General features: G+C 42.2%; 1 protein-coding gene across 9 annotated transcripts in view; it reads left to right on the forward strand.

Annotated features, from left to right (window-relative positions):
- LOC122869949 (CD276 antigen-like) overlaps positions 1-15,539 on the forward strand; it is a 61,474-nt gene that overhangs the window by 38,978 nt on the left and 6,957 nt on the right. For 7 of the 9 annotated variants that reach the window (XM_044183426.1, XM_044183408.1, XM_044183472.1 and 4 more), the window contains 4 exons: positions 9,526-9,855; positions 12,122-12,451; positions 14,134-14,470; positions 15,313-15,341. In XM_044183426.1, coding sequence (XP_044039361.1) covers positions 9,526-9,855; positions 12,122-12,451; positions 14,134-14,470; positions 15,313-15,341 — 1,026 coding nt within the window. The remainder of the gene's footprint in view (positions 1-9,525; positions 9,856-12,121; positions 12,452-14,133; positions 14,471-15,312; positions 15,342-15,539) is intronic. The other 2 variants (XM_044183448.1, XM_044183417.1) reach the window with 2 other exon arrangements.

Here is a 15,539-nt window from a genome sequence, read left to right on the forward strand (position 1 = left end):
GCATTAAGCATTCTGTTGGTATTTACACCCAGGGTAGGATCAAGGCAGGTTTTCTTTAATGTAACTTTGTTTTCCTTCCTGCAGGTTCACCACCAGAGAATGAAGGTGTAAATTTACAAGAGCATCATGATGATAATAATGTAGCTTCTTGAGGTGTGAATCAGAAAGGAAAACATTATAGGTGGGTGCATTAGAGGCTGTGACAATCATGGCCAATCACATTCACTACTTGAATGCCTTTCTGTCTTATGTAAAGCACTCTGACTTGCCTTGTTATTGAAATATACAGATAAACTTGTCTTGCCTTTAAACTCAGGGCTCTCCCCGTCATGATGCACTGACAGTTTGGGAATCCTGTGGAGAGGAAACTTATTGTTGTCTGTTACATGCAGAGCTTCAAATATGAACACAGCAGCTCGAATATACTGCCAAGAGCAGATGATGACTCTTTTTTAGTTGAATTCACTTTTGTGGACGTGTTAAATGTCAATGTTTTATTTGTCACCACAATGAGCCATACAATAACCATCTGCAGGGAAAGAGTGACCACAATGACAGTGCCCTAAATAAAATGACAGTGGGATTTTTAAATATGTGTCAGGTCAGTTACACTGAACTGTGTGCTGCTGTTGACTGATGTTGGAAATGTGCACCTGAAAGTATATTAATGTTTAACTGCTGATGCTCTTGTATCATGTAACTTCAGCCAGTGCTTAATCCTTTCTATCCAAGCGTTTGAATAAAACATGAAAAATGTCCAACTGAATGTTTCAGATGTTTCTGTGTTCAGACGTTTGGAAAAGAAACAAACTGCATACAAACATACTTCTGATGCTGAAACATGTTCCTCGGCTGCTCGACCGTTCGATGAATCTAAAACATCGATCGTCAGGATATTAAAGTTCTGTCTTAACTCTTTGAGCCTCTGAGAAGTTGAACGACGTTTGGGACGATCACTCTGTCGTCAGAGGAGTTGTCAAGAGATGTTTAGGCTTTGAAGATATATATATTATCTAATATTCAGGCGAGGTCAGACATCCCTAGCTTTTAATTTTAGTGTAGAAACAGTTCAATATAACCAACTAATGAGGTAACTTAAAGCCCCCCTCCAGTCAGAGATGGGTTTTGCTTTTTGCTCCTTCAGTTGGATGTTTGAGCTTCACTGTGCAGAATGATTCATCTGCTGAAGGAGGAAAGTTTCTCTGTGCTCACCTGAAATCTCAGTTTAACATGTGAAACGTTGAACATTACAACTAGTTTGGAAGCCGATCGTGATCCAGTATGAAACGTCCACAGGTGTGATGTGGAGACCTGAAGCCTGCAGCTCACAAACACTGAGAGTGGACTTCTGAGGGAAGTAGGACGCAGCTGCTCCAGGAGTTCAGCTTTTTAATAAATAAATATTAGCATATTCACAGATTCTGGGTTTTTCACTGAGGGAGACGGAGTTTTTAACAAACTCATTGACCTTTTTATAGAAAAACCACACGAGACAAGTTATTTTTTAATATTTTTATGTCTTAAAACACGTCTGTACGGGATCTTTGACTGTTTGTTTCTTCATTGGAATAGTCAGCAAAGACATGTGCAACCTGCAGTTTAACACGTGACAATAACTCAGATTCAAACTCTTCAGAGCTTCTCAGCCGGGAGCCTCTGGGGATCGCATCATCATTTTGGGGCTCACAGAGGTTTTTCTATTACACTGATGTTTACTAAATGTTTGCTGTTTTCTGCTGAAATACTGAACACTACTCAGCCTTCGCGTCCTCCAGCCAGCTGTAAAACATCCTTTGGTTAAACTTGACATCACTGAGTCTGCAGCCTGTCAGAGGCTGTGAGGAAATGTTGCTTCGTTTGCTTTGATCAGCTGCTGCTCAGGTTTGTATCTGAACTGTGGCTGATAGTCACTATTTCCTGCTCAGTAATTCATTGTTCTTATGTTTAAGAAATGAGCCAGCAGTGGTATTAAGTCAGTATGTTGCAGGGAGCCTCCGAGACACACTGATGCCCGTACTGGTTCCTGTTTATCAGGTCATTCAAATCTAAATATTTCTAACATACAGTTTAGAAATGAATTTCTTCCTAAATCACTGACTGTGATGTTGGAGTTTCTCTGAGTGAGTTCATTGTTTTAGTCTCTCTCTCAACAACGTGGCGCCCTCTAGTGTCTCCAAACTAAAGTGTGTGTCTCTGCTGTGTGTGTGTCAGTGAGCAGCCTGTTTGTTACTCTGGGCAGCTTCACTGAGAGCAGCTCAGAGGTCTGATGCTGCTGTGCGGCACAGATCTGTTCTTCACTGCTGCTGGAACAGATTCTTAGGGATCCTGTAGGAGCCGAGTATATATTCATGTCTGTTTATTGCTCATCTCTATTACGTATGGTGTAAAGTCACGTGGTTTGGACCGGAAATAACCTTTGTCTATTTATTCACCTGTTCACGTGCACGGCCGGAGGAGAGAGAGAGGGGGAGAGTTTGGCTCGACCTCAAATCTCACAGCATCCACGTTCACCTTTGCACGTGTCAGCGTCAGGTGCTGGATTCCGTTTTTGTTTTGTTGCTTCGAAATGATTTATTGATCACTTTAAACGCGGAACTGGATCATTCACACGGCGCGTCATACAGGTGTGTGTCTGTCTCAGCGTCTTCAGGAAGTCGCTCCAGTGTTGAACACTTTAAAACGGGTTCAGCACCTTCACACTTTGACTCGTGAAGGCTCGTGATGACTAGTGCCAGGGAAACACTGAAAACACCACAATGTGTGGAACTTTTTAACTGCTTTAACGGAGTTTTTAATGTTTGGTTCCTTCTGGCTGAACCTTGAACAGAACAAATGTGTTATTTAAATAAACTGATTATAGGACAATTATTATTAATCTCAACACGATATTAAAAGAACCAGATTCTTAATGAGATGTATCCTTGCAACTGTTTTAATTTGGACTGTAATTTCTGTTTTTGTAAAAATAATATTAACATGTTTTTAAAAATGCAAACACAGTTTATTCACAGTGTTTGGAAAGACTTTCATATCTGGGTTGGACATTTGTATTCCACCTCTTTTTTTGCCAAAAACAACAGATTGTTTTAATGTAACAGCCTGTAGATTTTACTACAAACACAGCTGTATTTGTCTTTTATAACGTATTCAAATGAACTTGTATTAAACTGTGCGTGTCTTAAATATTGGTCCACAATAAGCACCGGAAACTACAGCAACTTCCGTTTGGACATCTGCCTTCAAAATAAAAGTGTTTAACGACTTTAGAAGACCTTCAAACTAAATTCGGTATTTAATCATCAGATATGGTATGAAATCTCAGAGCTGCAACCAACAATTAATTTCATTATCAATTAATCTGCCGATTATTTTCTAGATTAATCAATGAATCATTTAGTCATTTAGAAAAATGCCCATCACAATTTCCTAACGCATCACTGTCATTTGGATATTTTAGATAAATATTTAAGAATAAGAGGGGTTTTTGTCAATACATTGTTATTGATAAGACCCAGTCACTCCAAATGTCTGCTCACATATGCCAAAACTTTTAATGTTGGAGATTAGCACTTCCTCTATTTTATAGACATATTTCAATTATTTATATTATATTATTTTAAAATTCTGTGTGGAATTTGCATCGTGCTTCTGTATTCTCTCTCTCTTGTCAGCACATCTGTATATAAGCGCTATATAAATAAAACTAAATTGAATTATAAAATTGTTTTTTCCCAAAATCTTTGAAAGTGTGTGATTAAATAGGTCAAAGAGGGCACACCAGTTTATATTGCATATTAATACTTACCATATTAAAAGAAATTAGGATGGAAGTCTGCAGGGACGGCAGATCTCTCTACAGATGATGGGGCACTATTGATAAGGGGAAGGAATATCTTGCACAATAACAGACGGATTCAGGCTGCAATCACTAAGGTTGAACAGTGGGCGTACAACTGGGGATTTAAATGTTCAGCTGAGAAAACCACAACAGTAGTTTTCTCCAGGAGTTGACATGAGTCTGCAGATGTAATGAAGAGCAGATCATATTCATATGGATCATATTAATTTCCCATGAAGCAAATCAGAGGTCAAGGGAACAGTTAGGAGTAAAGCAGTAGAAGAGAGGAACCCTGAAAAATATCCAGTGAGCGGCAGTTCTCCGGGCGAAAATGCCTCGTTGGTGGCAGAGGTCAGAGGTTAATGACCAGACCGGTTCGAGCTGAAAGAAAGGCAACAGTAACTCAAATAACCACTCGGTGCAACTGAGGTACGCGGAAGAGCGTCTCCGAACGCACGACGCGTCGAACCGTGAAGCAGATGGGCTACAGCAACAGATCACCGCACCGGGTGCCCCTCCTGTCAGCCAAGAACAGGACACTGAGGTACAGTTGGCACGGCCCCACCAAAACTGGACCACAGAAGATCGGAAGAGTCTCGGTTTCTGCTGACGTGCAGATGGTAGGGTCAGAATGTGGCGGAAACAACATGAAAGCATGGATCCATGCTGCCTTGTATCAGCAGCTCAGGCTGCTGCTGCTGCTGGTGCTGCTGGTGTAATGGTGTGGGGGAGATTTTCTTGACACACTTTGGGCTCCTTAGCACCAGCCGAGCATCGTTTAAACACCACAGCCGACCTGAGTATTGTTGCTGACCATGTCCATCCCTTTATGGCCACAGTCTACCCGTCTTCTAATGGCTGCCTCCAGCAGGATAACGCGCCATGTCAAAAAGCTCAGATCATCTCAAACTGGTTTCTTGAACACGACACTCAAATGGCCTCCACAGTTTTTTATATATGTAAAAAAATAGATAAATATGAAGGACAGTGGTACAATATAAATATAGATGTAATTAATTGCACAGGATAATAAATAAATATGGTCACAGTTTATTTTCACCCGTTTAAGAATTAAATCTGCGAGTATTCTAGAAATGGGGTTTTGGGTTGGCGGCTCTTCCGGTTTGAGAAGTAGGGCTGTAAATACGACCGTAAAAAGATCTATCTACTAACTATATTAAGTATCTAGTCTGGCCGAACCGGTAATTACACTGCATCTAGATAATCTATGTTAAGAAAAAGTAAAAATGTGGTTTATTTAAGATATTTTAGCCAAAACAGGAGTGGAACACCCCGTAGTTTACAGCTTCCGCATGACGTCCCCATCGACGCTGAAAACAGCCAATGGGAATAGAAAGAGTTTCCCCCTGGATCAGGGAGCGTGTAAAAACCTATGTGCACACTATGCCTGGCTTCACTGTACAATAAGTACTTTATTAAGTAACTGAAACGTCTTCCACCAGACTTCAGGTTTAGCAGTGGCTAAGGATCATGGGTAATGTAGTTTAGCCTTCTGCCAACACCGTAACGCAAACACGTGAGGCGCCCCCTGCAGCACAGAGCAGGCCAATTTTAACATCTTTCATAGTGAGGATACTAAATCACTTCAAACGCACAACAAAATTCAGCAGAGTACATCTTTTGGCCCTACCAGCCTCTTTAAACCCGGACTGCGATGCGTTTATTTTCAGTGCTCAGGGTGGCCAGCCCCGACAGTCTCTCCTGTGCCATGGTGCTTCTCAGATCTGTTTTAATTAGTTTTGAGAAGGGCGCTGGCGATAGTCACAGGTAAAGTAAGAAACAGTTTTAATAGCCGTGGCTACATCAGGCACACTGGGTAAGATGGTGTGGTGCTAAATGAATACAGGTGGCAGCGGGGCCTGTTTGGACTGCGGTTATATGCTTTACGGGCCCCCCTTCAGCTATACAAAACTGACACACAGAAACCTTAATTTCTCAGAATCGAAGAAGAAATCAGTTAAACTGGAAGCCGTAACATTAACCTATCGTATTGTTGAATTATCAAGGACACTTGCATGTTTTAGTTCAATTGTATAGCACATTTCAACAACAAGGCAATTCAAAGTGCTTTCCATAAAACACAAAAGCAAGATAGGGCAATATAAAGACATTTAAATACACTTAAAGAATTAAATAGAAATAAAAAAGATAAAGAAAGATAAAACAGGAGAGTAAAAGTCAGTGCAGTGTAAGAAATGAATCATTATTCGATTTAATAAAAGGCAGCAGAAAACAGAAAAGTCTTCAGCCTTGATTTAAAAGAACAGAGTTGCAGCAGACCTGCAGTTTTCTGGGAGTTTGTTCCAGATATGTGGAGCATAAAAACTGAACGCTGCTTCTCCAGGTTGAGATTAGACTCATGGGACAGAAAGCAGACCTGATCCAGACCATCAGAGAGGTCTGGACGCTTCATAACGGAGCAGCACATCAGAAATGTACTTTGGCCCTAAACCATTCAGTGCTTTATAGACCAACAGCAGTATTTTGAAATCAGTTCTTTGACAGACAGGAAGCCAGTGTTAAGACCTCAGAACTGGACCGATGTGATCCAATTTCTTGGTCTTAGTGAGGACGCAAGCAGCAGCGCTCTCAAGGCTGACTTTAAAATTGCTTTCTAATCTGTACGATGGTGCTATGATGTGTTTGTTGTATGCATGAGTCTTTCTTGTGTTGGCAGAGGGTGTTTTCTTACAGTCATCACGTTAAATCTGTGAGGAGATTCAATTATTACAATTTCCAGACCTCTGAATCATTGCACACATCTCTGATTTCATCAGCGAATCCAAAAGGTCTGGTGTTGTGCTCGTCGACGGCTCAGAATCAGAACTTTGTAGGAGGGACGAAGAACGGGGACGTCGCACAGTACAGAAATGTTTCCACGCAAGAACAAACTGAGCAACCTTAAATATGGTGCTGTGTGCATCAGGTGGCCAGACTTTAGCCTATGGGGGCCATGGCCACCACTGGCCACCCCCCGGCTCCGCCACTGAATTAGACCTCAACCACATTCTTTGGAAGTGTAAACAGTAAAAGTCTGTCATTCCTGGAGTTGGCTAATAACTTTCGACTTGGCATCATTACTGCTGCAGATGTGTGTGTGTGTGTGTGTGTGTGAGTGTGTGTGTGGTTGTGCTGATATTTCTAATGAAATACTGTAGCAAGCCAGAGTCTCCTTTCAGAAGACTTCAAACTAATCAAAGTTTCGCTGCTCATCAAAGAACTGAGTAACAGACCACATCTGCACTCACATCTGAAGGTTCGTCACCAAACCTACACACCCCGACACACTAATACTGACTGAAGACCCACAGATTCACTGTAGGAACAGTGGGAGCACTGGAGCACAAACACAGTGATACTAGTAATGTTACTGACACATGCAGAAACAGAGCCTGATGTCCAAAAGCCTGTTGTTTGTAGTTTGTTGCCTTTCCACTACACCAAACGCCCCCACCCCGGGGAGCCACAACATAAACCTCAGTGTGCCCGCTACCTGAGGGTTACCGAGAGTTTCGTTGAGGTAATAATGCGGCGTATGAGGTAATAATGCAGGACCTGCCTTTACATTGTGCTTCAGCGTGCATATCCAGAAACAAATGTGCAGTTAATCCAATTGTGAGAAACTATTTGACCCCCACTGAACCTGGGGCCCCAAACACTTGTTGGTAATCCAGAACGGAGACCAGAGAGAGTTTTCCACCAACAGCTTCATGAAGGGCTTTTATTCTCTTATTTGATCTCTGCCACTCAGGAAAACATGAGGAGACTTTTCAGACTGAGTGACATGATGACTGTAAATAAGAAGTACAGTAGCCCACTGCTGCCTGCTGTTGGGAAAATAACCACACAGTAAACAGGCTGCAGTATTTCAGCCAGAGAAACTTTTTCTCCCCTTAAACAGCTGCAGTCACATGTGAGATGTCAGTGTGAAGATGAAGTAGGCTACTGCTCAGTGGGGTGTGGTACCTTGTACAGTTTCTGTCCCCATTTCACAAGCTATGATATTACTGGAAAGTACGCTTTTATTGTGAAGGGTCATGCAGGGAGTGTCGCTGCAGTTGCAGCTTCCGGACAAATCGAAAGTGTTTGGGACTTGCAGGACTCGCAGCCAGAAACCGTTTCATGCTCGTTAGTGACGCTGCTTTTGTGTTACAGTGATGTTTAATCTTCAGGTGACTTCGACAACTATGGCGCTTCTTCCTCTCGTGTGTCTCTGTCTCCTGACTCGGTCTGGAACAACGTTTGCTGAAGAAGGTAAGACAACTCAACTCAGACTGATAATCAATATCCTAATAATCAGTACAGATCGATATTAAAACACCCCCCTCCACAGCACAGGTGGAGTCATTTCATGCCCGCCTCCTCCTGGTTCACTACAGTCTCTAACAGACCTGCTGCGCAGTATTGTGATGTTGACCATGTAGCGGTCTTTGGCAGCGGATGTTCGGGGCGTCGCCTCCGTCCTGCTGAGAGAAACGCGCCGCTGATTCCGAGCGAAGCTTCTTCGCGTCAAACCCGATTCATTGTTGCGACACATCTCTGACATTTCTGATCAGATATGAACTCTTGTCCGCCACCTGAGGGCTGCTGAGAGGTCTGTTGGTTTTTACTGAGCAGGAAATAAGAAGAAGAAGAATGAAATAAGAAGCAGGTAACGTTGTTCTGTTCCCCCCCGTAGACACAGTTTAGGGAAGCGGCTCTGCGCTGCTCTTCATCGGAGGTGGGAAACCGAAACTAGCTGCAAACACTTGTGATCAGGCAGAAATCTCACCACAAATCCACACAAATGTTTCCTTCAGCAGCTCCGATAAAGTGCAGCTCCCAGCCGCTTCAGTGGGAAGCTTCCTGGAGTAGTGAGACAGTCCCAAACAGAGCAAAGGTGTCTCTAAGCGAGGGGGACGCAGAGACAGACACAGAGCTGCCGCTCAGAGGAGAGACGCCGCACTGCAGTCCAAACTTTTACAGGTGGAAATACCTGCAGACTGCCAGGAAACACTGCAGCATTTTAATCAGAGTCATTGCGAGGGATTCAGTAGTGGCTGGATGTTGGCAGGGACGTGTCCCTACCTTCCCTACCTAATTCTGAGCTCCTGTCTGCAGTTTACATGATGAAATCTGTGTTCCCGCTGTCTGAGTGGAGTTCAGAGGCTTGGTGTTGTTGTCTTTTTACTTACTAGACTTACAAATCATTAGGAACTGAATTCAGTTTCACTTCAGTTGTGCGTTTTCCTCGTCGCTCTCTCGTGTTTCCTCTCTGTCTTCCTCTTCCTGCTTATTAGTGTTGAGTGGACAGACAGAGACAGTCTGATTAACTGAGTCAGAGCTGATGTTCGTCATCACCTGGAAAAGAGAGAGAGTTCAATGTTATTCATTATTAATGAGTGAGGCTGCTCTCAAGTTGGTGCCAAAAGTCTTTTGTGTGAAAAATAAAGATTAGAAAAAAGAAATCTAAAAGATAAAAACTCCAGATCTTAAACTATAAATATATGTAAGAAAGTAAAATGTAAACGAGTGCAGATATGCAGTCTGGAGGACAATGTGCTACAAGGCCAAAAACAAGAAAAGTTTCTTCTCATGAGTTGACAACAACAAACTTCCATATGTCTGTCTGAACTTAATGACTCTGCATGTAAACGCACTGATTAATACATGTTTTTATCTTCCAGGGTCAAAGGTCATCAGAGTGGAAGAAGACAGTGATGTTACTTTACCCTGTTCGCTCAGCACCAAGGAGGACATTGAGCTAAAACTCTTTGACTGGAAGAAAGATGGTCAGAAGGAGGTGTTCCTGTATGATGCAGGGGATCATTACAATAACGGCCGAGCAGGTCAAGATGAGCAGTTCAAAGGTCGAGTCTCACATTTTCCAGATGAACTGAAGCATGGCGACGCCTCCATAAAAATCAGAAACACGAGGGTGGCCGACAGCGGAGACTACACCTGTGATTTTCCTCGTCTTCAGCCAAGTCAAATATTCCACATTCGGCTTGTTGTTGGTGAGTGCTTTCATTAAACAGGTAAAGATGGCCGCTCACTTACTGATGCGACTGCTTTAAGAGTCCCAGATGGACTTTTGTCAAGTGGTCAGAATCCACATCTGGCAGGGCCTCGTCCCCACAGCGCTGCAGCCACATCTGGAGTGATCACCTCTCTGTCAGACAGGCTTCATGAAGCTTCAGCTAGGATGTTGTGAAATCTGAGACGGTGGCTTCTTCTTTTTCCTCAAATCTGTTTTTAGATGGAAAAAAATTCTGTTCAATAAACAGAGAAACAAATGTCATCTTATCTTAAAAGAAAAATCAAAGAATCAAACATCTCAGGTGAGTCATGATTTTGATGATGTCACTGATTTCTACATCATCATGTTTGTGATGTCACTCATCACTGATAAGTGGAGACATTCATACACCAACACATTTTTGGTTTGTACAAATTTTAATTATATAAAAGTTAATAAGTGAAAAGGTTTATAAGAATTTCCTTTTACAATTTAATAATAACGACTTGTAATAGTGTTTCATGTCCGTTGGTCACTTCTGAGCGATACCCAATACTTTATTTAAGCTACCTGTGCCACAATCGATCCAGTATATCGGTCAGTGTATCTTTAATGATACGCTGACATTGATAAAGTCGTTGTTCTGCGCAGGTTTGGCTGTCCAGCCCAATGGGAAACCACATTACGAGCCAAATGCACTCAGCTGCCAGTTTATTTGGTACATGTATCTGAAGCTAATGCAGTCTAATTTAACTGAACAACGATATTTCTGATCAGATCTGAACTCTTGTCCGCCACCTGAGGGCTGCTGAGAGGTCTGTTGGTTTTTATTGAGCAGGAAATAAGAAGAAGAATGAAATAACAACCAGAAACAGTTGTCCCCACCCTCTTCCCCGCCTCATTTTAAATCCAGATCCAAAGCCGTGACGATGTTCAGAAACAGAAATAAAAGAACAAAAACAGGATTGACAAAGCACCGTATGAACAGAAACGTTTCAGATTCAAAACTGTGTGATTTTCTTGCTCGTTATTTTCTCTTGTTGTATTTTAGCAGCTTGTCTGTGTGTTTGCTGGAAGACAAAGATGGATCTGTAATTTGGGCCTCCTCCTCTGGTCTGCGCTGCTGTTCACGAGCAGCTGCTGCATCCAGCAGGTTTTATATGTGTGGACAGAGAGACTTCTGCAGGGAAACATCTTCAGGGCGGAGGCGTCTGAGCGTCCAACACTTCATTTCCTGCATTCTGGGGAACTTTTCTGCACCAGTTTGTGGTGGAAATGTCTTCATTTATGTAAAAGGAAACAGAATTCAGGCTGCAGGTGACGATTCAAATCTAGAAACTATAGTGGAATATAATGCAGTGCGGCTCCCTGCTGAGTCAGCACACCTGTAGGCACGATGTAGTCTGCACTCCTCTTTTGTGTCTTTTGTTCGGGGAAGTAACCTCTTTAAATGTGCACGTGGCTCCTGTTCACGTCAGTGATACTTTCATTCATTTGAGTTCATTTCTAAAGCCCTGGACTTTAACAGCTCCTGTGTTTCAGCAGGTTTTCTGCTCATGTTCAAAACTTTCTGCACAATCAAAGTCTTTCCCACATATCTGTGTTCTCTGAGATTTCGACAATAAAGTCGGGATTTCACGAGAATGAAGTCATAATGTGTTTAAACTCGACCTGCCCTGTACTCTGCTGGGCAGGCCAAACTTTTACAGGTGGAAATACCTGCAGACTGCCAGGAAACACAAAGCATGCACGCACGACTCGAAGCAGCCTTTTCTATTATGACTGAACTCTCAAATTAAGTTTCACTTTCAGTTCTGCGTTTTCCTCGTCGCTCTCTCGTGTTTCCTCTCTGTCTTCCTCTTCCTGCTTATTAGTGTTGAGTGGACAGACAGAGACAGTCTGATTAACTGAGTCAGAGCTGATGTTCGTCATCACCTGGAAAAGAGAGAGAGTTCAATGTTATTCATTATTAATGAGTGAGGCTGCTCTCAAGTTGGTGCCAAAAGACTTTAGTGTAAAAAATGAAGATTAGAAAAAAGAAAACTAAAAGATAAAAACTCCAGATCTTAAACTATAAATATATGTAAGAAAGTAAAATGTAAACGAGTGCAGATATGCAGTCTGGAGGACAATGTGCTACAAGGCCAAAAACAAGAAAAGTTTCTTCTCATGAGTTGACAACAACAACAAACTTCCATATGTCTGTCTGAACTTAATGACTCTGCATGTAAACGCACTGATTAATACATGTTTTTATCTTCCAGGGTCAAAGGTCATCAGAGTGGAAGAAGACAGTGATGTTACTTTACCCTGTTCACTCAGCAGCAAGGAGGACATTGAGTTTAAACTCTTTGACTGGAAGAAAGATGGTCACAAGGAGGTGTTCCTGTATGAAGCAGGGGATCATTACAATAACGGCCGAGCAGGTCAAGATCAGCAGTTCAAAGGTCGAGTCTCACATTTTCCAGATAGACTGGAGCACGGCGACGCCTCCATAAAAATCAGAAATACGAGGGTGACCGACAGCGGAGTCTACACCTGTGCTTTTCCTCGTCTTCAGCCAAGTCAAATATTCCACATTCAGCTTGTTGTTGGTGAGTGCTTTCATTAAACATCAGAATCAGAAATACTTTATTGATCCCCGAGGGGAAACTCTTTCGTTACAGCTGCTCACTATCACGTCAGTGCACACAGGAATAGAAGTTCTAATAGAATAGAAATAGGAATAATAATAAAATAAATCCGCAACGAGATAATTATTTCTAGTAAGAAATAAGAGATGTGCAAATCAAAATATAATACACTATAATACAGCTAAGTTAAATTAAGTACAAAGTGGATTTACAGGTTGATAAGTATGTACGGTATAATAATACAACAATACAATACAATGTAATAATATAAGTAATAAGTAATAGTGCAATAGTGAGTACTGTCAAGTTTAGTGTAGCTTATTAAGATGATTATGAGACGGTAGATATTGCACAGTAGTAATAGAATATGAATAAATATCAGTAAACAGGGAATTTTAAACTGAAAACAGAGTATATTGCACAGGAGTATTAAACACAGAATATTGCCCAATTATGTCAAGTATTGCAGAGATGTTAATGATCAATGTCCAGTTTAGTGACTTAGGGTCATACAGACTGACACTTAGAGGGAGGAGTTAAAGAGTCTGATGGCCACAGGCAGGAATGACTTCCTGTGGCGCTCTGTGGTGCATTGTGGGGGGATGAGTCATCTGTCCAAGATGGCATGTAGCATCCTCCTCTCTGACACCACCGCCAGAGAGTCCAGCTCCACCCCCACAATGTAACTGGCCTTACAGATCAGTTTGTTGAGTCTGTTAGCGTCTGCTACCCTCAGCCTGCTGTCCCAGCATGCAACAGCATACAGGATAGCACTGGCCACCACAGACTCATAAAACATCCTCAGCATCGTCCGGCAGATGTTGAAGGACCTCAGCCTCCTCAGGAAATAGAGGCGGCTCTGGCCCTTCCTGTACAGAGCTTGAGTGTTCTTGGTCCAGTCCAGTTTGTTGTCCATGTGTACTCCCAGGTACTTGTAGTCCTCCACAATGTCCACACTGACCCCCTGGATGGAAACCGGGGTCACTGGTGCCTTGGCCCTTCGTAGATAAAGTTGTGATTTCATGAAGTCATAATATGTTTAACTCGACCTGCCCTGTACTCTGCTGTGCAGTCCAAACTTTTACAGGTGGAAATACCTGCAGACTGCCAGGAAAAAACAAAGCATGCGCACACGACTCGAAGCAGCCTTTTCTGTTATGACTGAACTCTCAAATATTACAAGACGAATTAAGTTCTGCGTTTTCCTCGTCGCTCTCTCGTGTTTCCTCTCTGTCTTCCTCTTCCTGCTTATTAGTGTTGAGTGGACAGACAGAGACAGTCTGATTAACTGAGTCAGAGCTGATGTTCGTCATCACCTGGAAAAGAGGAAGAGTTAAATGTTATTCATTATTAATGAGTGAGGCTGCTCTCAAGTTGGTGCCAAAAGACTTTTGTGTCAAAAATAAAGATTAGAAAAAAGAAATCTAAAAGATAAAAACTCCAGATCTTAAACTATAAATATATGTAAGAAAGTAAAATGTAAACGAGTGCAGATATGCAGTCTGGAGGACAATGTGCTACAAGGCCAAAAACCAAGAAAAGTTTCTTCTCATGAGTTGACAACAACAAACTTCCATATGTCTGTCTGAACTTAATGACTCTGCATGTAAACGCACTGATTAATACGTGTTTTTATCTTCCAGGGTCAAAGGTCATCAGAGTGGAAGAAGACAGTGATGTTACTTTACCCTGTTCGCTCAGCACCAAGGAGGACATTGAGCTAAAACGCTTTGACTGGAGGAAAGATGGTCACAAGGAGGTTTTCCTGTATGATGCAGGCCTTCATTCCAGTAGCGGCCAAATAGGTCAAGATCAGCAGTTCGATGGTCGAGTCTCACATTTTCAAGACAGACTGCAGCACGGCGACGCCTCCATAAAAATCAGAAAGACGAAATTGGCCGACAGCGGAAACTACACCTGTGATTTTCCTCGTCTTCAGCCAAGTCAAATATTCCACATTCAGCTTGTTGTTGTAGGTGAGTGCTTTCATTAAACAGGTAAAGATGGCCGCTCACTTACTGATGCGACTGCTTTAAGAGTCCCAGATGGACTTTTGTCAAGTGGTCAGAATCCACATCTGGCAGGGCCTCGTCCCCACAGCGCTGCAGCCACATCTGGAGTGATCCTCTCTCTCTGTCAGACAGGCTTCATGAAATTTCAGCAGACAGTATTATTGCAGATTATTTCACTCTGCACAATGAAATTTCAGCCCACTCAGTTTTTTTTCCACAGTATTACCTGTCCGCCTGAAGTTGATGATATTTCACAAGCACTCTAACATCTGTTTTGTTTTCACCTCTTTAGGTGGTCTGTGCCAAAAAAGTTACCAAATGATGATAATAAATCTCTTTATGACGCTGAAAAAATGTCCCTAAGTGTTAAATTAGACTATAAAAAGTTGCTCTTAATATTTAAATAAAGATTAACATATTTATTATCATTGAATCTCGCCTCCCTAAACACATAAATAAAGTTTCTCTGTTATGCGCGTGTCCCTCTGCTACAGAAAGTCCGCCTACATTAACTTCCATATATGGTCAGACAGGTGATTTTACTGGCTACAGACTCACCGTGTTTTCACGGTGCTGACTTGCCATTGGATGAAAGTAGCTGTCAATAATACACACGTGGCGCTCAGGTAAAGATGCTGTGCTCTGATTGGCTGATGGAGTTAAAAGTCTGCAGGTTCGTCACTTTAGGTCGTAGAAAGATGCTGATTGGTTCGTTTTGTTCCTGGGCGTTTACTGATTTCAGAGATACTGAACATCATTGGTCAAATCTTTTGTCAATACTTTAAATTGACCGAAATTAGGGAGTTTTAGATTAACGGACAGATCAAAGGAAAAACCAGGTGAGTCCTGATTTTGCTGACGTCACTCTACCTGTCACATGTGCTGTGAGTTTGGCTCCACAGGCCTGATATCATTCAGAAACAGTTTAAATCTGTATTCCTCACTGCGGCTCAGATGGAGATCATTCTTCTGTGTTCAAGGCGTCATAAGGCTGAAACTGCACATCACTTCTTAAAAGTGGAGACATTTAGCAGCAT

Source organism: Siniperca chuatsi, linkage group LG2 (assembly GCF_020085105.1).
Source record: "Siniperca chuatsi isolate FFG_IHB_CAS linkage group LG2, ASM2008510v1, whole genome shotgun sequence".
NCBI classification, from domain to species: domain Eukaryota; kingdom Metazoa; phylum Chordata; class Actinopteri; order Centrarchiformes; family Sinipercidae; genus Siniperca; species Siniperca chuatsi.